The sequence below is a fragment of the Mytilus californianus genome, unplaced genomic scaffold (genome assembly GCF_021869535.1).
Source record: "Mytilus californianus isolate M0D057914Y unplaced genomic scaffold, xbMytCali1.0.p SCAF_1, whole genome shotgun sequence".
Taxonomy (NCBI): Eukaryota; Metazoa; Mollusca; class Bivalvia; order Mytilida; family Mytilidae; genus Mytilus; species Mytilus californianus.
Genome location: NW_026262581.1, coordinates 113,001,646 through 113,025,447, shown reverse-complemented (window position 1 = coordinate 113,025,447; position 23,802 = coordinate 113,001,646). Strand labels below are relative to the sequence as shown.

The following is a 23,802-nucleotide window of genomic DNA, read 5'->3' as shown; positions in this document are numbered from 1 at the left end:
ATATTTACGTTTATATCAGTTTATATCGGCTTATATGACCGTCGACAGTCTTCGGAGGTCATCTCGATGTTTAATTAGACGGTGTCTAGACTAAAATACACACGAAATGTTTGTATATATATTATCGCGTAAATGCATTGTTAATAGTTGATTTCAGACTTTTTGTAATTTGGATGTACGTTTTAGTATGTTATACATCAAATATGAAAATTGAAGTCAAATATATTATCGCGTAAATGCATTGTTAATAGTTTATTTCAGACTTTTTGTAATTTGGATGTACGTTTTAGTATTTTATACATCAAATATGAAAATTGGAGTCAAATCGGTGAACACGAATTTGACTGCTAATGCCCCTTTAAATTGAAAGTAATGGAATCCCGTTTTTTATGTTTATTTTTTTTCTATTCGAGTTGTTATATCAAAGGATTTAAAAGAGGCAATTGACACCCTACTTCTGGCAATCATTACGGCAGATACATATGATCTGTATTCCCGATTGCCGTTCAAAAAAATATTTACAATTGCTTTTGCTATTGTGTACGGCAGTTTGTCGTCCCGATTGCCATTGCAATACGATGACGGATTTTGCGATCATGTTCTGTGTTATCTGTTACATCAACAATACCGATAACCGGTAATTGGATTACAATTTGCTATAATAGAGTATTGTACAAAACCAAACCAGAAATGTTATTATAGTTAAAGTCATGTGATCCTTCAAATTTAACACACAAGATCAGTATGTTTAAAATACTTGAATTGCAAAGTTTTACTATAAAACACGTGTTTTCTTTTAAAATAATCCTGTATTATATCCAAATATACAGAAATGTACTACTATTGCATTATTGTCTTCCCGTAGTTTAAATCGCCGACACCTTTTTCGAACGCAGTGAACTTAACCACGATCTTGTTACAATTTCGACAATCGTACAGCTGAAATGCGAAGGGAAAAACCGTTTAGAAGGAAGACAGTTTTAACTGAGTCTGAAAGAAAAAAAAATCAAAATCATTTAACAATTGTTATAACAAAGTTTAATTACTAAATTTGAACGAAGAAAAAAAAATATGTATTTAAAAAACAAGTAAACATCGCTCTATCATCTTACTTATTATAAACTTGCTCCATGATTCTGTGTTGATTGTTTATCAAGGTCACGATAGGTAAACTTCGGCATGAAAACCCGAAAGTAAATTAGCAGCCAAAGTTTTCGACCAACAATCATCGAATATTTCTTTTTGCCGATACTACGTTATGGACTCATAATAAATGTTTAAACCCGTGCACAGATAACGCTCGACTCCAATCTTAATTGACTAGGATTGTCCATTTTCCTACCTAAGGTCGGTAGTTTTCTTCGGGTACTCCGGCATTCTCTACCAATAAAAACTGACCGCCACGAAATGGCACAATAGTGCTGAAAGTGGCATTAAACACCAACAATCAATCAAATAATTCAAACGGACTAACGATGCTTTCATCGATTTCAGTCTATAGTTAGTACAAAGAATGTCAGGTGAACAATCAACTTTATATAAGTACGTGGAATCCCCTGTGTCCGCGCGGTCGGTGATATCGCGCATTACCTGATTTCATCATATCCACAATGTAACACAAATAGAATCGTTCTAGTAATTGTTTTAGTCTTCCGAAGGGACAGAAATGATTAAAATTGATAAGTTCAAACATAAATTTATAATTGCAATCCCATGATTAGCCATATTTAGCCATTTTCTTTAAAAAAAATACATCTACAGATAAAACTGCTTTCATTTTAAGTCAAATTTTTATCAAAATGAAATAACTTTTGCTCTGCATCCTAGGCAGTCTGTTTGGTTCAGACTGAACTATATTTCATAGTATACAATTGGACACACTTTACATAAAATCTTAAGGGTGAAACCATACATAAAGAATATTTCATGAAATTAAAGTATGTCATGAATTTGTTCACACAATATTATCCGATTATTAGTTTTATGAGATCACCAAAGTGAAGCCAAAAGTCTTAGGCGCGCGGATACACCGGACTGCACTGTAGGTATGTATACCGAAGCATCCTGTTGTTACCTATTCTATGACTTCGATGGCCAAAGAATGATAATATGTGTTCTCTTTCAATAGCAATAATTATTAACAAAGCTGTTAATATGTCTAGTGATTGCAGCAAGTAAAATTCATTGAACTATAGGTAGTAAAAGACTGTTTACAAGTATTACTACATCACTATTTATGATACATAAAATTGTTATGTAATCTATATTTGATTCATTTCAACTGCCTTCCAGTTATTGTACTTTATGTAAATGACTACCTTAAAGTAAGTCGCCACTGCGTCATCATGTCTTTTAATGGCGGAGTGGAATCTGCTAAACTCTAGATATTTTATTTTTTTTCCAGCAATCCTTGACAAAGACCTTTTAAGTCGAAATGTTGAGCCTCGTTTTCTGTCATTTGACTTTTATTGTTTTATGTTTTTACGTTAAGGTGTTTTACCTTTCGTGTTAAGACAGGTTGTACTTCTGATCATTTCCAATTGTTTTTGTAACGTTTAAAGCATGTGTTAGCAATGGATATACAGTATTTCACCCCTGAGGGGTAAAATCTATCGTTGTTGACAGTAATATTGCTCCAGTATCTAAATGGACAGGACACACATTTAAGTAGCATTGTCAAAATGCTTGTGCGGGATTCGTTTATGTTCTATTTGTTTCAGAATACTAAGTAAATAATCATTCCGTTTAAAACTTTTGAAAATAATATATCTCCCGTTCTATATTACTACCTTCAAGTAAAAGCTAGGTAAAAAAAAACGATGTTAAGGTTGGTCATATGACAATACTATGTCCCATATTAACGGTATCAATTTCACTACACCCGATACGCAGCTTGAGACCAAACAAATTGAAAGACCAAATCCTTTAAAAATATTGAGAATCTGATAAAAGCAAAAAGTACCAAAACTAAACCAAAACTCCAACAAGTAATCAGAGCTCTGCATGAGGAAGCCAAACTCAAACATGGATTCAGAGCTCTGCATGAGGAAGCCAAACTCAAACATGGAATCAGAGCTCTGCATGAGGAAGCCAAACTCAAACATGGAATCAGAGCTCTGCATGAGGAAGCCAAACTCAAACATGGAATCAGAGCTCTGCATGAGGAAGCCAAACTCCGACAAGGAATCAGAGCTCTGCATGAGGAAGCCAAACTCAAACATGGAATCAGAGCTCTGCATGAGGAAGCCAAACTCAAACATGGAATCAGAGCTCTGCATGAGGAAGCCAAACTCAAACATTGGATCAGAGCTCTGCACGAGGAAGCCAAACTCAAACAAGGAATCAGAGCTCTGCATGAGGAAGCCAAACTCAAATCAGAGCTCTGCATGAGGAAGCCAAACTCAAACAAGGAACCAGAGCTCTGCATGAGGAAGACAAACTCAAACAAGGAATCAGAGCTCTGCATGAGGAAGCCAAACTCAAACAAGGAATCAGAGCTCTGCATGAGGAAGCCAAACTCAAACATGGAATCAGAGCTCTGCATGAGGAAGCCAAACTCAAACATGGAATCAGAGCTCTGCATGAGGAAGCCAAACTCAAACATGGGATCAGAGCTCTGCACGAGAAAGCCAAACTCAAACAAGGAATCAGAGCTCTGCATGAGGAAGCCAAACTCAAATCAGAGCTCTGCATGAGGAAGCCAAACTCAAACAAGGAACCAGAGCTCTGCATGAGAAAGACAAACTCAAACAAGCAATCAGAGCTCGGCATGAGGAAGCCAAACTCAAACATGGAATCAGAGCTCTGTATGAGGAAGCCAAACTCAAACATGGAATCAGAGCTCTGCATGAGGAAGCCAAACTCAAACGTGGAATCAGAGCTCTGCATGAGGAAGCCAAACTCAAACAAGGAATCAGAGCTCTGCATGAGGAAGCCAAACTCAAACAAGGAATTAGAGCTCTGTATGAGGAAACCAAATTCAAACATGGGATCAGAGCTCTGTATGAGGAAGCCAAACTCAAACATGGGATCAGAGCTCTGCACGAGGAAGCCAAACTCAAACAAGGAACCAGAGCTCTGTATGAGGAAGCCAAACTCAAACATAGGACCAGAGCTCTGTATGAGGAAGCCAAACTCAAACATGGGATCAGAGCTCTGTATGAGGAAGCCAAACTCAAACATGGGATCAGAGCTCTGTATGAGGAAGCCAAACTCAAACATGGGATCAGAGCTCTGCACGAGAAAGCCAAACTCAAACAAGGAAGCAGAGCTCTGCATGAGGAAGCCAAACTCAAACAAGGAATCAGAGCTCTGCATGAGGAAGCCAAACTCAAACATGGAATCAGAGCTCTGCATGAGGAAGCCAAACTCAAACATGGAATCAGAGCTCTGCATGAGGAAGCCAAACTCAAACATGGGATCAGAGCTCTGCACGAGAAAGCCAAACTCAAACAAGGAATCAGAGCTCTGCATGAGGAAGCCAAACTCAAATCAGAGCTCTGCATGAGGAAGCCAAACTCAAACAAGGAACCAGAGCTCTGCATGAGAAAGACAAACTCAAACAAGCAATCAGAGCTCGGCATGAGGAAGCCAAACTCAAACATGGAATCAGAGCTCTGTATGAGGAAGCCAAACTCAAACATGGAATCAGAGCTCTGCATGAGGAAGCCAAACTCAAACGTGGAATCAGAGCTCTGCATGAGGAAGCCAAACTCAAACAAGGAATCAGAGCTCTGCATGAGGAAGCCAAACTCAAACAAGGAATTAGAGCTCTGTATGAGGAAACCAAATTCAAACATGGGATCAGAGCTCTGTATGAGGAAGCCAAACTCAAACATGGGATCAGAGCTCTGCACGAGGAAGCCAAACTCAAACAAGGAACCAGAGCTCTGTATGAGGAAGCCAAACTCAAACATAGGATCAGAGCTCTGTATGAGGAAGCCAAACTCAAACATGGGATCAGAGCTCTGTATGAGGAAGCCAAACTCAAACATGGGATCAGAGCTCTGTATGAGGAAGCCAAACTCAAACATGGGATCAGAGCTCTGCACGAGAAAGCCAAACTCAAACAAGGAAGCAGAGCTCTGCATGAGGAAGCCAAACTCAAACAAGGAATCAGAGCTCTGTATGAGGAAGCCAAACTCAAACAAGGAATCAGAGCTCTGTATGAGGAAGCCAAACTCAAACAAGGAATCAGAGCTCTGTATGAGGAAGCCAAACTCAAACAAGGAACAAGAGCTCTGCATGAGGAAGCCAAACTCAAACAAGGGATCAGAGCTCTGTATGAGGAAGCCAAACTCAAACAAGGAATCAGAGCTCTGCACGAGGAAGCCAAACTCAAACATGGGATCAGAGCTCTGCATGAGGAAGCCAAACTCAAACATGGGATCAGAGCTCTGCATGAGGAAGCCAAACTCAAACATGGGATCAGAGCTCTGCATGAGGAAGCCAAACTCAAACAAGGAATCAGAGCTCTGTATGAGGAAGCCAAACTCAAACATGGGATCAGAGTTCTGTATGAGAAAGACAAACTCAAACATGGGATCAGAGCTCTGCACGAGGAAGCCAAACTCAAACAAGGAACTAGAGCTCTGCATGAGGAAGCCAAACTCAAACATAGGATCAGAGCTCTGCATGAGGAAGCCAAACTCAAACATGGAATCAGAGCTCTGCATGAGGAAGCCAAACTCAAACATGGAATCAGAGTTCTGCATGAGGAAGATAACTTCCTTAATTGAAAATGATTTCCAAACTTTGAAGTCATATACCCGGTAAATAAATTAAGGAGAAAAACAAAGGAAGTATAGAGTAGTCTGAACTTCAAAGAGCCAAAATTTCCTGAATAACAAAAAATTAATAAATATGAATACGAATACGAAAGCTTTATTTAGATTCGGTTTAGTCATAAACTACAAAACATAAGCTCTAGAGAACTTTTAACCGATTACATACAAACATATACAAAAACATAAACAAAATTTAAAAAGTTGTTGAGTATATGTCCTATACATAATTCACGGTGTAGCTTGTTCCACTTGAGTTTGTACATAACTTCAATCATTGAATCCCTATTTCAATACTGTATGCTCATGTTTATTTATTAAGGTGAATCTGACGCGGTTTTAATTCATGGTCATATCTTATGCATTAAAATATGGAGATGATTATACAGTAGAATATTAAATTTAAGATTTGAAAACTAAAAGTTTTTTTCTTTAGTTGCTTAATTCACGCATCATACTATCCATAGATATAGGAAGAATCCATACAATTGTGAAATTGAATGAGCTAAGACTCTAAAAAAATCAGTACTCCTTCAGTGTCTTGTAGATGGAAGTAAATACTTATGTATCTGAATGGTGCCTAAGCATCATCTTCTTTTTTTGTGGTGGGGGGAGGGTATATTTTATTTTGTTAAATTTTATCATTAATTTATTTCAAAAGACCAAAGTTGTTTTAGAAGGGAAATGAAAAAAAAATATAGTTAGTTTTCATTGAAAATCAAGGGGGTAAAGACGACAGTAAGTTTAAAAACAAGTATCTTGTTCCTATATTTTATTGAAAATATTGATAGTTTGTTTTTGAATAAAAAAATGCGTGTCCCGAGAACCCCCAACTAACACCCAAACACAAATAGACGAATAGTCGGTGTCTTAAATCATTAAGATGTCATCAACAGCTACCGCTCAATACATTCTGTACAATGTTTTTGGTGCAGATTTCTTCAACATTCCTTGTAGATTTCATTATGTCTGTTTGTTTTGTTCACACATTGTTGTCAATGTAATTGAATTTTATGCGACTGTCATACAAGTGAGAGGTTTAGCTAGCTATAAAACTAGGTTTAATCCACCATTTTCTACATAAGAAAATGCCTGTATCAAGTCAGAAATATGATAGTTGTTATCCATTCGTTTGATGTGTTTGAGCTTTTCATTTTGCCATTTGATTAGGGACTTTCCATTTTTTGAATTTTCCTCGGAGTTCGGTAGTTGTTATTTTACTTTTTTCAATTTTCGTGTTTATGAGTGTCGATTTCAATTTCGTGTTTATGAGTGTCTATTTCAATTTCGTGATTATGAGTGTCGATTTCAATTTCGTGTTTATGAGTGTCGATTTCAATTTCGTGTTTATGAGTGTCGATTTCAATTTTCGTGTTTATGAGTGTCGATTTCAATTTCGTGTTTATGAGTGTCGATTTCAATTTTCGTGTTTATGAGTGTCGATTTCAATTTTTGTGTTTATGATAGTTTAAATTTCCTAAGCTTCAGTTTATACATATATGTAAAAAAAATAGTTTGTTGTTCACATAAGGCTGATGAATTTGAACATTGAATGTTATTTTGGGGCATATGTAATTCAATCCAATTAAATTAGATATTATATTACCGTCTCATTTCTCACCAATATATAGCACAACGCTACATTAATTACAATATAAACCAGAGAGCCTTTCTGTGTAGAATTGTAAGAAACTATATAACACTATATTATTACAAAGAACTTGTTTACATACTTTATTTACATTATCAAATCATCTACCTCTATTTGAAATAAACGACGATCTAAGACATGGTTAAGTTGTTTAGAAACATAGAATAGACAATGACATGTTTCGTTATATCGAACAAATCTGAAGTCATCAATTTAAAAATTACCTGGGCTTCATCGTCTGTAAATAATTTACTTATTATATCACAAATGTGATCTCGTCAAAGTCAATTTCCAAATATCGCTGTGTGTATTATACCACATCGGAATTTTGACAAAGTGCTTCAATATGTAAATGGCATTCACATTTACAAAACCATTTAGTTTAGAACTTATATCTAAATAAATTGCATTGCAGATTTTTTTTGGATGGTAAGTTAATTTACTACCTATCAATATATTTACTGGACATTCTATATACATACTACTTACAATTAAGGTAACTATAGGTGTAGTACCACCATTGTTTTTCCTTTTAGTCTTTGTTAAATTTGCACTTTTCAAAAAATTCTGCAGAATTTATCTTTGTTTCAAATAAAGAAAATTTCCCGCTGCATTGAAGACCCATTGGTGGCCTTCGGCTGTTGTCTGCTCTTTGGTCGGGTTGTTGTCTCTTTGACATATTCCCCATTTCCATTATCAATTTTATTGGCATGAGAAAAGTTTTATCCTGTCCAGTACTACAGCAAATGTTCACCCCTTTTTTTTCCTGTGTACAAGCTTTAGTAACCATGAAACCTCAAGTTTCCCAAATTTTCTATAGAAACACCAAATAAAAAAAGATTGGTGCTTTGAAACACCCAAGATATATGTTTTTTTTTACTGCAATGTAGATTAATTTCCTACAACTGTCAAGTTCAAGGGAATATTTTTTTCGACCCTTTTTCGTATGCAACCGGACTATGATTTGGTGATATTACACCTAAAGTCAGTACTGTTATACATATTCTATACATTATACTTGAAAGTATTCTCATTACATAGAAGTTCCAAATTTCTACAAACTTGTGGTTTCTGCTCATATCATCTGCTCATTTGAAAATCTTTTAGAACTCCTATTTTTCAAACAGCACAAAAGTATTATAGATATTGTTTACGAAAATAAGAAATGTTCACTAATCATCATTCCATCTTTAATCAATTCATTTGAAACAAGCGGCTGTCAAACTACACCACACCCGGATAAATCGTATAAAATCAGACTTGACCTCGGTAATGAATTTTTATCCAATATTGAAATTTGAAAAGAAATGTTTGAACGGTTCTTAAGTTATTGAAGAAAAGAAGCTGGTACTGACCAATAGCTCGGTTGCCCTTCCGCCTTACTGACCATAACTTATATATAGAAATCAATTGCAACATTAAAATTGTAGTTTCGGATAAGCAGATGTATTATTAAAAGGTGTATGAGTATTTCCACCTAAATTTGTTTCACTCGTTCACAGGATTAAAACCCGAAAACTTTTGAAACCTATTGGAATTTTGCTTTAAGAATACTAGTAGGTTAGCAATTATTTCCCCATATGTTCTTACATGGATGACATTAAAATTCCTTTGATTGTTTAAAACTGCAGTTGAATATAAAATAATGAGATATTTAAATAAAAGATAAAAATTATACATGTTTAAAGTGAAATTTGCTCAGAAGGATTTTTTTCTGTGTAAACGTCCAGTGGCAAATATGTTATGTATATTAAGGACAAACATCAAAGACGTCGTCAATCAAACTTAATTCATAATTCATTTGGCTACTACTGTAAATCCAGCAGTGCTCCCCCATTCAGTCCGTATTTTTCGAGGACTGTTATGCGTAGATCTTCCAGTAAAAAAAATCAAAAATTCTGCACGAACCGCGGAAAATACTTCATGAATATGTATTTGACGCAAAAAAAATTACAGTAACAATATACGCACATACGTGACAATAATTTCGACGCCACTGGATTGTAAATCACTTACAACTCATCAATTCTACAGTCTGAGGGGCAAGGGAGTAAAGTCCCCCTTCCCAAATACTTTTAAACAAAAGAGAACTCTAACTAACTCCTAGCCTTTATAAGAATAAACAATTTTTATTGCTTGCCGCTTTCAAAAGTCCCCCCATTCTTTTCAATCTACTCTTACGCCACTGGTTCTGTAAAATAACGTCTTGGTTATCTCTCTATGAATTTGATAACCGTTGTAACTTAAACCTTTTTATGCATTTAGTAATGGGATTATTTTTGTAGTATGCTATTTTTGTTTTAGAGATCTTACCTTGCATAATCACAGAGAAACAACTATGGAGAAAAAAATGGAAGCCATCAATGAGAAACCTAAAAAATCGAAGATAAAAGAAATTATACTAGAAAACCTATTGATAATATTAATGATTATATCCGTTATAATCGGGGTGTGTCTTGGAGTAGGTCTCAGAGGAATATGGTCACCGGACGAAAAAAGGAAACTTCATTATTTAAGGTTCCCAGGAGATCTTCTGATGAATATGTTGAAAATGATGATAATACCATTGATCGTATCCAGTCTTATATCTTCGCTGGCATTCCTTGACTCCAAGTCATCTGGTAAGATGGGGCTGCGTGCCGTCGTTTATTACCTCACGACGACATTGTGTGCCGTAATAATAGGTATTATTCTGGTAGTAACAATTCGTCCCGGTGAAAGAGGAGGAAAAGACATTGACAAAGGTGGTAGTTCAAAGGACGCTGACGCTTTAGATTCCTTATTTGATCTAATCAGGTGAATACAAACAATTTATTTTCATCTTAATTGTGTTTTCATATCATTGACTCATAATAAACGTGGAAACATTTCAAAACATGTAGAAACTTTTCCTTAGTTTAAACATATTTATTTGAAAAATTTCGCAAAAAGAATTAGATTTAAATTTGTTCAACTTATATCGTCTTTTCCTTAGATACAATATTAATCAATAGAATTTCATTGCATGCAAAGATTCTTTATTCATTACTATTGTCAGACAAAAGACAGTGTGCATCATTCTGTCGCTGGGCAGTGCTTTATAGACGAAGTAATATTAGAATAAAAATGCCGGTTTAATTAATAATTAGAAATAAGCTTTTAAAAATGATTTAATTTGATAAATCTTAAAAGTAGAAGGAAATTTGGAATGATTGTCAATGAGACAACTCTCCGCCATAGAACAAGAGACGATGATGCAAACAATATAGATCATCGTACAACCTTTATTTAGAACCCCCCCTACTTTATGTATGGTAAGCCCTTTTTTAATATTTTACCCTCAATATCAAAAATTGAAACAATTTAAAACAATAACTATCTGCCTGAATAACATTAAACGAAATAAAATTATGAAAGACGGTAATCAACGACAACCAATGGAACAGGCTATAAAGAGAGTTTGTGATCGCCCAAAGTACATAGTGATGTGATCGCCCAACGTACATAGTGATGTGATCGCCCAAAGTACACAGTGATGTGATCGCCCAAAGTACATAGTGATGTGATTTTTAGGAAGTAAGATGCATGTGGATATATTTTATAAAAGGTAATTTTACATTGTAGAAACTGTTTTCCAGACAATCTTATTGAAGCATGCTTTCGAAAGGTAATTATTGTAAATAACAGGAAATACACGTCTTTAAGACAGTAACCAAATAATACGTCATGTTCTGCAAGATGAATTTTTACAAAGCATCTATTCCAAGATTGCTCTGTTGTCCGACGGTCTCTTGAGGGGATTTGTTTGGGACGATATAATGCAGCCAATTCACAATTTAGTCGCCGAAAAGTATGGGAATAAATCTATTGATCATTTGTGCTAAAGGAAGATAGTTGGTGAAAAAAATATTATAAATATTCGTGGAATAAAGAAACGATTGATATATGGTTTATCTGCTTGACAATGGTTTTATTACGATTTCGAGACTTCCAGTATTGCCACAGTTCACAAAAACAGTCGAGTGGATGCCAGAGCAATCGCGGACTTCAAAACACTAACCACATGAATTTAAACAATGGACAAGCATCCACATCATATGACAAACTTCAAAATCGAGTTGAGTCTGAACATGGGTAAATGATTTGTTTGTTTGCTTTTCTTTTCATTCAAAACAAAGTTGTAGTCATATAATCGTGGAATCTATTAGCTGTGTAACATTGCATTGCTTTCAACATTCTGATTTGTTAAACAAAAATAGAATTACTTTTCATCTAAGGAAATAAATCATCTCGTCAATCCAGTAGAAACTTATCAATTTTAAATGGATAACTAAATTTCGAAAGGCTTCTAGTGAACACCGTAGGATTTATAATATCGAAAATTTGATTAAACTCTTGAATTTTTAATTAATTGATATTTTTTTTATTTAATTGATTAAATACCACAAGAGAAAAAGAAAATATTGCAGAAACTTTGTCATATCCAATTTTTTTTTCGAATAGCTTCGTTTTCCTTTCCTTTTTTTTTTTTATCTAAAATAACTTCACATCACTATGAATTTTAAAATATGATTTATTTTAATTTTCTAGCAAACGACCGAAGTATCTGATCATATTATAACCACTGAGCATACTTACATGATGAATGTAACGGGTACTAACTTCACCACAGTGTCACCTAATGATGAAATGGGTAAATATCTTTAAATTTAGAAATTTGACAATCATAAATATATTCTTCTTCATAGACACGGCTGGTAATCTACACACGCAGAACAATCGGTTCTGCAATGAAAACCGTGAGAGGATTTTCCGGTTATGCTTGAGTGGAGTAATTGTCACGGCTTCGAAAGGTATGTACATTTCTAAATCGAAATTTTCTAGTTCAATTGATCATAATATTGAAAATCGGAGAATGCTATGCTGTGGTGAATACTTTAACGAAGAGACATATGTATCATTTACTGTTGTGCATGGAGTAAAACTCCTACAAAATCAGTCGTCCCACGGATAATTGATGAAAAAAGTGACATTTCAATTTTGAGATGGTTCTATTAACAGACCTACAAGTTCAAATTTAGTTTTTAATCTGTTAACAGGATTGAATGTCGTTTTGGGCGGCGTGTACGCTGTCTGAAGTTGATAGACGTCTTAATAAATCTAAAAACTGCCAATTTTCATTATTTCATGCGTGAGGGGATCTGTTCTGATTGAGGACATCGTGAATGCGTGAGGGGAAGTGCAAACATATCTTTATATCGAAAAATGCAACAATCACTACAACGAATCACTACAACGACAAAATTATTTTATATCTCTTACTGTGTGACGTTTACATTCTGACGTCAAACACGCGACTCTACACTAGAGCTGATGTGAACCTTGCCATTCAGTCACAGGCCTTCAAATATTTCAATCCTTTATTGGTTGATTTAAAATACATATATAAGTAAGCAATGAATGTGGTTGTTAAATTTGATAGATACTTTTTTATGCTTCTTTGTTAAATATTTGTTTGTTTTTGTTCTAATTGAGATTGTGACACGGTGATGACTGCTGACCCCTATTTTGACAACTTTACCTATTATGTCTGTTTTGTTCACGCATCGTTGTAAATATAATGGAATTTGATGCGACTGTCATACAAGTGAGAGGTTTAGCGCTATAAAACAAGGTTCAATCCACCATTTTCTACATTTGAAAATATCTGTACCAAGTCAGAAATATGACAGTTGTTGTCCATTCGTTTGATGTGTTTTATCATTTGATTCTGCCATTTGATTAGGGACTTTTTTTAATTTTCCTCGGAGTTCAGTATTTTTGTGATTTTACTTTTTTCAAAGAAAGGCAAGTAACTTGCACAGTTTTATTGAAGTTCATACTAAATATAAATTGACAATGAATATGGAAATGGCTGCAACGTAAATATAAGTGGTTTAGATTTATGATTGACTATAATTGCACTTCCTCTCACGCATTCACGATGTCCTTAATCAGAACCGATCCCCTCACGCATGAAATAATGAAAATTGGCAGTTTCTAGATTAATTACGACGTCTTTCAACTTCAGACAGCGTACACGCCGCCCAAAACGACATTCAATCCCGTTGACAGAAAAAAAACTAAATTTGAACTTGTTGGTCTGTTAATAGAACCATCTCAAAATTGAAATGTCACTTTTTTCATCAATTACTCGTGGGACGATTGATTTTGAAGGAGTTTTACTCCATGCACAACAGTAAATGATACATGTGTCTCTTCGTTAAAGTATTCACCACAGCATAGCATTCTCCGATTTTCAATATTTTGATCAATTGAACTAGAAAATTTCGATTTAGAAATGTACATACCTTTCGAAGCGGTGACAATTACTCCACTCAAGCATAACCGGAAATCCTCTCACGGTTTTCATTGCAGAACCGATTGTTCTGCGTGTGTCGATTACCAGCCGTGATAGAGCTCGATCGTGGCAAGGTGTTGTCAACTTAGATCTTAATTAGGATTGCCAGTTTTCTTGCCGAAGGTCGATGGTTCTTTTCGGATACTCCGGCTTCCTCCACCGATAAAAACTAGCCGCACTCGTGAGTGTTTAAAGTAGCGTTAAACATCATCAATAGAACAATCAATCTTTATTATTCAATAAATTGGTTTATTATTTAATCCGAAATAACGATGACATGTTAACTATGAAGGATCACGTTTAATTGAGAATATAGCACCATACAGTGCATACTACCAACTGGTCCTTATTTTTCTCCGTTTTATTCATTCCTAATTTTCTTACTTTTAGTGGTAAAAATCATAATTATACACTACATTTCTATAAAAGTCATGCCTGGTTTACGCTCGTGTATTTCTTATCATAAAGTATTGATCTTCCAAGTCAAATACTTGTAACCTAAAAGTAGAAATATTGAAATGAAAGTAAATGAGTCTTCTCATATATGGCCTAAACCATGTCGGAAAGAAACAAATATCCTCAAATCAACTAATGTTGTCCAAAACTGATTTACCTTTAGGTACGTACGGACAGTACATGTAATGCAGATTTGAAAATGACATATAATGAACGTTTTTGCAGCAATATTTCATGCGCATATAACATTTGATTCTTAAAGAGTTAAGATATTATAACCAATAAGTCTTTTCTACACGAGTGTATTTTGATTCAAAATATAGTTATTATAGTTATAATGTGTTTTTTCAGTGAAAATGGTCAACTACACTACAACACGAACAGTAGACAAACCCATGGTGAAGAAAGTGGAGGGAATGAACATCCTTGGTCTAGTAGTCTTCTCGATATTTTTTGGCTGTACTTTGTCTAGAATGGGTCCATCAGGAAAACCACTGTCAGATTTCTTCGAATGTATGCACATTGCAACAATGAAGATCGTAACATTAATTATATGGTATGTATTCTTTGATTATGAAGTTTCTTGCAAAACAAACCAAGCATGCATCAATTAAAAATTAACGAACAGTAATACAATAGTATCATTAAAAGCATTTGGTTAAAGATTCAACAACGATTAGTATACGTGTTTTTCATTTACTTACACAGTTCTACTGCATTATTTTTGTATTTAATCTAGCATACTAATTAATGATTAACATAGCAATATATTCGATAATTATCTAGATCTGGTTAGAATAGTTGTTGTTATGAAATGTCATTATTTTTGGTATAATTTTAGTGAGAGGTTTAGCTAGCTATAAAACCAGGTTTAATCTACCGTTTTCTACATAAGGAAACGTCTATACCAAGACAGGAATATGACAGTTGTTTTCCATTCGTTTGATGCGTTTGAGTTTTTGATTTTGCCATTTTTTAAGGGACTTTCCGTTTTGAATTTTCCTTGGAGTTCGGTATTTTTTGTTATTTTACTTTTTAGTAATTCATCCTGTATTTTAAAACCGTGCAGAATTAAAAAAAAAAAGAAAGAAACGCAGTGATATAGTAATACAATCGAAAACCATCCAGTTTTAATTTTTAACAAGACATTTTGAAAATGTAATATTATAGTTCTTTATCTTTAGGCTTATAGCATCATAAACAAGAGTCCCAAATATAACCGACAACACAAAACAGTAATTATTCATTATTAAACATGGCTCATCCGGGTATTGAATTAGAATAATATTTGAATTAAAGACAATTTTAACTATTTCAGGTACTCTCCAGTCGGAATAGTGTTTCTAATCGCTGTCAAATTAATAGAGATGGAGGACATGGGTAAAGTCTTTACGCAGCTTGGCTACTACATGCTAACCGTGTTGTTAGGCCTTGGTATTCATGGTTTTGTTGTTCTTCCTCTCGTATACTTCATAGGCACCAGGAAGAATCCTTTTGTTTTTTGCTACAACATGATCCGGGCGTTGTTAACAGCTTGGGGTACTGCTTCAAGGTAATGACTTATAAATCAATTCATGGTCAACAATTTTAAACTGCAAAAAATCTGGAAGAACTTTTTCAAAGAAAAAAATAACGACTCATTTAACTGACCATTCTCTACAAATGTATAGCTATCTTGAAGATAGAATAAAATTTATAAAAACAATAAAATTTTAGAAAAATGTAAAAAAATACAACAATTTTAAATCATGAGAAAAACATATCGCATTCGAAAGGAGGAGGTATGATAAGAGGCTTTATTTGGCCCTTAAATGAAGGAAAAACATTAAAATCCTCAATTCTGTCAAAATTATGTTCATTCTTTTTATAAATAGGTAATGATAATATAGTCTAGTCACGTATGTGCAAAAATGTAAATGTACGTTGCGGCATTAATATGTCAAAATGGACATGGATGGCAAATAGTCTAATTCACACATAGCTTTTAGGAAGATTTTAGTACAAGCAACAGCTTTATCCCAAAAATGCACTAGCACCAGCATCTTTCTAAAAGCCATTTTATAGCGAAAGAAAATATGTGCAACAAATACGTCTGACAGACTAATGTCTTGTGAAGATCTTAAAGATGTTTTTTTGATGAATTGATATTACTGTTTGATTTTCGAATTCAAGTGGCCAAAAAAAGACTTTGTCATACCTTCTCCATTATCATGTCTATAAATGTCACAAATTTCCACTTGTTCAAAATGTATGTCTTTCAAAGCTCTTCGACTCTTCCTGTTACAATGGAATGCTTGGAAGAAAAGAATAAGATCGATATACGTGTTGCAAAATTTGTTACCCCAATCGGAGCCACCATCAACATGGACGGAACTGCACTCTACGAAGCCGTGGCATCCATTTTTATTGCTCAGTATCTTGGAATTTCATTGAATTTTGGGGAAGTTGTTATCATCAGGTATGTATTTAGACAGGAAGAAGCAAGTAGAAGTAAAATTACAAATGTACTCAGATAGTATTCAAAAAGAAAAAATATTTCAAGCAGCTTTGGTTATTTGCTATCATAACACAAAAGGTGATAATTGCATAATGACTGCAATAAGTCAGCACTTAAATCTTCTAAAACAAACATGGAGTTTTATACAATGGAAAATATAAAATTGTTTTAAAGTGAGAAAAATAAATATTCTATTACGAAATTCTGATTTGTTGTGTAAGACAAACACATTCATCCTTACAAACAATTTTGTAATGGACACCAATGTTATGCCATTGGCGAGGATAAAAAGTCAGTATAGATTTTTCTCTTATGACCAACAGTTAGGTATTTTCTTCTTCATAGTATTCTTATTACTGTTATTATAATTGTATTGTTATACTATTTACTTTGGTGCTTCAGTTTGATTTGTTTCTGTAAATAACATAATATAACCAGCATGTTGTTTTATTCCCAAGTTTGACATCAACAGCTGCTGCAATTGGTGCCGCGGGAATTCCGTCAGCTGGACTTGTCACCATGGCGATTGTTTTGACAGCGGTTGGATTACCAGTGGACGAAGTAACTCTCATAATACCCATAGATTGGTTCTTGTATGTATTTTTTTAAAAACCCTCAGGCATCCACTGTACAACTGACCTTTGTAATTGGAGTCAACACCTGACGGACATGGTCAAATTCTAATGATGTCCAAAACATTAACAAATCAACTGTATACATCTTCAATACATATAAATTTAGCGAAATTACTAATGTGACAATATTGTTTGTTTAAATCACAGAAAAAAAACGAAACGTGACCCTGTCCAAATCCGTCGGGTACTGACTCCAACGATACTGGTCTGTTGTACTTTGTGTACAAATCATACAATAATTTATTATTTGGAAAATGGTTTTGATATCCAAAATTGCAATATATTTTTTTAATTATCAAACTGTGAATCTGTATTTTCATTATGAAACAAAGAGGCGCTGACTGCTCTTTCATTGACGTATACCCCACGTCTCCATTTATTCAGAATTAAGTACTATGAGCTAGCCCTAAATGAGTCCTAGCATTTTGTTTTCAATTGGGCTTTGAACTAGCTTTAAGTAATTTGGATTACTCTAAGATAATTTACTTTTTCTATAAAACTTACTCCGATTTCTTTAATGACACTGAAGAAAGCGAAGGTAATATGAATCAATTTTGTTGCATTCCATATGTATTTCTTGTAAAACAACAGAGAAAAATACACACATTTAAAACTAAAGGAAAAACAAATATAAAAAGTGACACAAAAAAATGTCATGGTATACAATATGACCGATATAAGTTAAAACATTCCTAAGTTAATTGCAAATATTATATCAAGGTGGTAAAAAATTGTTTAATATAATGATTATTTACCTTTAAGGGATAGATTCAGAACAGCCATTAATGTATTGGGTGATGCCTACGGTGCTGGTCTTGTTGCTCACTTATCGCAAGAAGATCTTGCCGAATTAGACAGACAAGCTGCCAAAGGAATAGACATAAATGATGTAGAAATCACAGTAAATGGTGGCAAGTTTCAAGAAAAAAATGGTGGACTTGACAATCCTTCCTTTACGAAAATGTAGTTGAAAAACTCTGTGCCTAAAGCATTCAATGCAAAACTGTTATGCATGTTTACATTTAATTGAGTTCCGAGACAAATTTGAAAAAAAAATGTTAATCGAACCAACTTTCTAAAATACAGTTTGTTCTTTACGCGTTTGTAAACATCTTACGATAAGATATTTTGTAAGATAATAAACGCTTTGGCTATATAATTTCATGGTAACCCGTATTGGACCAAGGAGGGTAACTGTTACTTATATTTTTTACGCATTGTATCTGTATCACAATAAAAATAAAAATAAAGCACAAACTGTGTATAAGGTCTTAAGATTTAGTAAGAAAACATATTTCTTAGAAAAAGCGAAAAGATATCAAAACAAGTTATTATGAAAGTAAAAATATAGAAAGCTAACAGAGTCTTTATGTGAGTGAGTGACTAAGGGAGTCACTATTCGATTCTCTGGGTTGGCAAGGATGTTTTTTTTTTAAGTTTTTGAAAAATAAAAAAAAAATGTGTGTACCAAGAAATAAAAAAAATGTTTTAAATAATGGACGAGAAAAATAAATTGTGAATAGCAAAGAGTGCAAAAATATCATTTTTTTCGGATAAAATCATAAAAAAATACTTTGCGCTTCGCGCGATGATTTTATTACCATTATACTAACACAGGGAAAATCGTATGAATTCTTTAGCACCGTCCCCGGTGTCCCCTGAGCTATAAGCAATCAATCTGACCAAAGTTTTGCCTTCCCTTTGGCCACACTTCCGCACACATTCCTATTGCAGACAACTGATTATTTTAAATTATTTTATATCATTATTTTGATTATATCACTATTATTATACATTGTATTCTTTGTACGTTGATTTAACTGAATAATAATATCTTTGTCATTGCCCCCCTGAGGGACCTTTATTGGAATAAACATATTGTATTGTACTGTAAAGACACTTGCCCTCCATTCCTTTAATCCTGGACCCATCCCTGCAAATTTTAAGAAATTCAAATGCTTCAAAAGTAGATAAGATAACAAACCAAATGTCATAAACAATAAAGTCTCAGTAGTCTTATGGAGCACCATTTGATTATAGTCGGGGCAGGGAATTTCTTCTTTAAAGAAAAAGGTTGCTTTTGAAAAATGAAAAAAAAAGTTTATACCAAGAACTAAAAATAAAAAGAATAATTTTGTTATCGGGTGCAAATCCCTGTCCCCCCTCCCGCGTGGAAGCAAATACTACCTAGTTCATTTCAAATCGTATTTGAGTAAAATATAACAATACAAATTGTCACAAGATGATATTAATTTTTCGAAGTGAAATAATATGTTTAGGATTTAAGAAATAAAAATAAGCTCGTGGATTTGTTTATTTTTTTTAATTATATCAGTGTATTGTATTGTTTTTTATAATCACTTTAGTCACATATATATTAATGTTTAAATAATGTTCCTCACTAAGTAGATCTTAGATGGTTATAACCATTCTTTTTAGACCCGTTTTAGTCACATTGCTCCTTAAGTGTTATTTTTATTTTCTATTTTCAAGTATTTTGTTGCTGTCTGTAAATATTTTTATTGATTTTATCACCATTATACATTTCTTAGACACAGGGACAATCGAATAAATCTTAAGCACCGTCCTCCGGTGTCCCCTGAGCTATAGGAAATCAAACTAACCAAAATTTTGCCTTTCCTTTGGTTGCAATTCCGCACCCAACCCTACTGCAGAGAACTGATTATTTCAAATTATTTTATATTATTATTTTGATGATTACACTATTATTATATATTGTATTCTTTGTACGTTAATGCAACTGAATTATAATAATATCTTTGTTATTGCCCCTCTGAGGGACCTATATAGGAATTAACATATTGTATTGTACTGTAAAGACACATTTCTTGAATTCTGAAACAGGTATGACAATTGTCCTCTTATTTTCAAATTTATAATCGCTTTGTTAAGACTATTTTCGAATTGTTTTTTATTTACCATATACAATAAACAATATACTCTAAAACCCGTTTTACTTATTTTACTACATATAGTGAAATGAAGGATTTTATTTCATGTTTTCTGGACCTGTACTACTTATAAAGGTAACAAGTGTATTGGAAGACAAACGCGTCTAAAAAGATCAAAATGTCCAAAAGAGTATAACAAAAATACCGAACTCCAAGGAAAATTCATAACCGAAAGTCCTTTATCATATGGCAAAATCAAAAGCTCAAACACATCAAACGAATGGAAAACAACTGTCATATTCCTGACTTGGTACAGGCATTTCCTTATGAAGAAAATGATGGATTAAACCTGGTTTAATAGCTAATAGCTAGCTAAACCTCTCACTTGTATGACAGTCGCATAGAATTCCATTATATTGACAACAATGTGTGAGCAAAACAAAAAGACATAATAGGTAAAAATGTCAATACCGAACTCCAATGCAAATTCAAAAAGGGGAAGTCCATAAAAACTGACAAAATCAAACGCTGTCATTCAACGGAACAAGTGAAAATCAACTGCCATATTCCGGACTTTGTACAGGCATTTTCCGAAGAAAATGGTGGATTAAACCTGGTTTTATAGCTGGATAAACTTCCAACTTGTGTGACAGTTGTTTATAGTTCCGTTATATTGACAAAATTGGGTACGCAACTCGATATACTCCACAAATCCAAAATACTAAGATAATAATGATAAGACACCTTTTGCATATCAGTAACATAACATTAGAATTATAAAAAAAAAGATACACATATATGATAAAGAGACAACACAACAAACTTGTGAACTCCTATATTCAATTGATGCTACAGAATGATAAGCATGTTCTAGTAATAAATACATTGACTTGTGCTTATTTTAGCATGAAGTTTGTTGATGCTATTTGTACAAGTTTACATACTGTCATATATGATTTTCGTAGCTGAGTTCCCACCTTTAAACTTAAAAAAAACTGATAAAAATAGATAATATGAAAAAAACTAAGTCAATGTTTAGGACACATAAACACAATGTAATATCTCCCCTATTCCTCAATGTCTATGTTGCACACAGGACATTTCCTGCTGGTATTTGTGTTACAGGGGATGAAGCCAGTCTGTCAACGTTTTCTCTATTGAAATGTCATCTTTGCCAACACTTCCGAGATTTTGCTTCGAAAAACGTTCCCAAAATGCAGAAATTCCCAATCTGATTAAAATTCAGATCCATCGTAACTTGCTTACTCGTCGAAGCTTAGCATACTAGTATTGAAATCAGAGATATATATTTTAATTTATAGATTCAGAAATTCCCTACGGGAAAACACCAAAAAAACCAATCTAGTCAAGAAATAGATTAAAAGTTGCACACGTTATTATGTCAAGGTTAATCACACTGAATGAATAGTAACTGAAATGTTGCTTACCAAACTTCTCCAGATATGATACTTTCAGAGTTCATGCTTCGCAATGAAATACACCAACATTCAATATGATCCAAACATTTAGAAGTGCACAATGTTTGAGTGGTAATTTTGTCGTCTGTTTTTATCAGAATATTGCTTAGTGTAAACTGTAGGACAATTTGTGACCATCAAATCCCTCCATAAAATTGCAAAATTCATGTTTCGCAACGTGAAACACAAGAAATCAATCTCATAATAGAATTAATATGAAGATTTACAACTACATTTTTGTAGTGTGATGTGAAATTTTGGATTTAGTACCAATCCTACGTAAAAGTGTGGAAGATTTGATGTTGACAAACTTTCCATTAAGTAGAAATAGTAGAGTTCAGGCTTAATTTAAAATTAAAAACAAATCAACAAAAAAATCTATCTTATAATAAAAACATATCAGTATAAAACATAGGGAGGTGACATCTGAAGTAAAATCGAATGACTTAAATCATTCTTTAAATAAACTCGATCACGTTGGTCTACAGTAGGTATAGGAATGGCCATTAAGCATACTTTAAAGCGTCATTATGTTCTTCATGTTTGTACATAAGTGACTTTGAAGATGCAATGAAGGTGGAAAAAATATATTTTTACAACTGCATGAAGATATACAAACAGAAATGTAGCAAATTAAATAACAACAAAATTTTGCCTAAACTCAAGTGTTCCTTTTTTAAAATCTAATCGTAATATATTGTCGGCTGATACATCAAGTCTCTTGCTGTACAGGTTTACATGTTGTATTTTGTTCTTGTGCTTGTAATCATGTTTGGTTGTTCCTGTAAAAAATGCACATAGTCAATTATCTCTGATTTTTCTTAAGAAGTTAATCCAATGTGGTAGGTTGGTTTCTGTTTAGATCTAACAAATACTGTTATTTATATCATACAAGTGTTTAGCAATAAATGGTCTTTTATTTCTGCACGAGCTTACCAAAATCGAAAGGGTTGTCATGTTGTATTGGGTTTCCCTTCTTGTTTGCGCATAGCATTCATGTTAAAGAAGGAAGTCGATATTTAATGTACTCAAATCTACGTTTTTCGTGCATTAAATACGTTAATACCTAAATGCGAGCTTTATATATAACTTATGGTCCTACATCCTGTCGATACTTTTATTTTGGCATTGTACAAAGTCATACTTTTCTCATACTATTTATGACATATTAACACTAAATCCGCTAGTGTATATCTATTGATACATTAAAACTGCCTCAACGGTCACTTCGTTTCAGCGGCCACCTGCCTCTAACGGTCACTTTCAGATCCTCCCAAACGTTTTCTCTATTTAATTAAATCGTTTCAGTGGTCACCTGTCTAACGCGGTCAGCGGTCACCTAATTTTCAACTTTTAACAACGGTCATTTTAATGTTTTTAACTACCAAAATTCTTCATGTCGAAAAATATATGTTGTCAATATCGAAGTTAAAATTAAAATCGAAACCCGTTTGCAACCAAGATCGCGCAATGGAAGGTGAATTCGTGAATTCCTCGTGTTCCAACCTTTCAGTTTCCATCGAAAACCGTATCACCGACTTATTTCTCAACGAATATTAACATATAATTCGAATTTGTATTCACATTTTAGCGCCGGAATCCGCCATTTTTTATTTCGCTGCTCGCAAGGACGATAACTCTACCAATTGAAAACACTCAAACAATTTGCCCCGATCCCGGTCAAGGGCAATATCATAATCAGATGTTTTTGGAACCTCGTATTACAGGTCTCCTCTCTTGAGCGGTCACTTTTGAAACTTCCCAAGTGTGATTGCTTAATACAGGTTTGACTGTTTTCTAATTTAGGAAGCAATGGTTTATTCATTTGCTTAAATTTGTTTTGAACTAGCTTACTGTAACTGCGAGTACTCTTAGATATATTGCATTTTGTCTTTTTGTAAGTTATTTTTGTGATTCGTACCAATCTGAGAAGTGAAATCATTTCCAACTGACTTTTACAGTTTGATCTTATGTTGTGCTGTTAATCACACCACTTTCCCATGTAAGAGGG

At 33.8% G+C, this 23,802-nt stretch overlaps 1 protein-coding gene across 4 annotated transcripts in view; it reads left to right on the top strand.

The window, feature by feature from the left end:
- The window catches only part of LOC127730798 (excitatory amino acid transporter 1-like), a 36,240-nt gene extending 15,871 nt beyond the window's left edge, over positions 1 to 20,369 (top strand). For all 4 annotated transcript variants that reach the window (XM_052239402.1, XM_052239387.1, XM_052239411.1 and 1 more), the window contains exons 2-9: positions 9,739 to 10,230; positions 11,038 to 11,080; positions 12,004 to 12,106; positions 14,621 to 14,825; positions 15,588 to 15,821; positions 16,533 to 16,727; positions 17,225 to 17,359; positions 18,164 to 20,369. In XM_052239402.1, the coding sequence (XP_052095362.1) occupies positions 9,773 to 10,230; positions 11,038 to 11,080; positions 12,004 to 12,106; positions 14,621 to 14,825; positions 15,588 to 15,821; positions 16,533 to 16,727; positions 17,225 to 17,359; positions 18,164 to 18,368 (1,578 nt within the window). In that variant the 5' untranslated portion in view covers positions 9,739 to 9,772 and the 3' untranslated portion in view covers positions 18,369 to 20,369. The remainder of the gene's footprint in view (positions 1 to 9,738; positions 10,231 to 11,037; positions 11,081 to 12,003; positions 12,107 to 14,620; positions 14,826 to 15,587; positions 15,822 to 16,532; positions 16,728 to 17,224; positions 17,360 to 18,163) is intronic.
- The last annotated feature ends 3,433 nt before the right edge of the window (positions 20,370 to 23,802 follow it).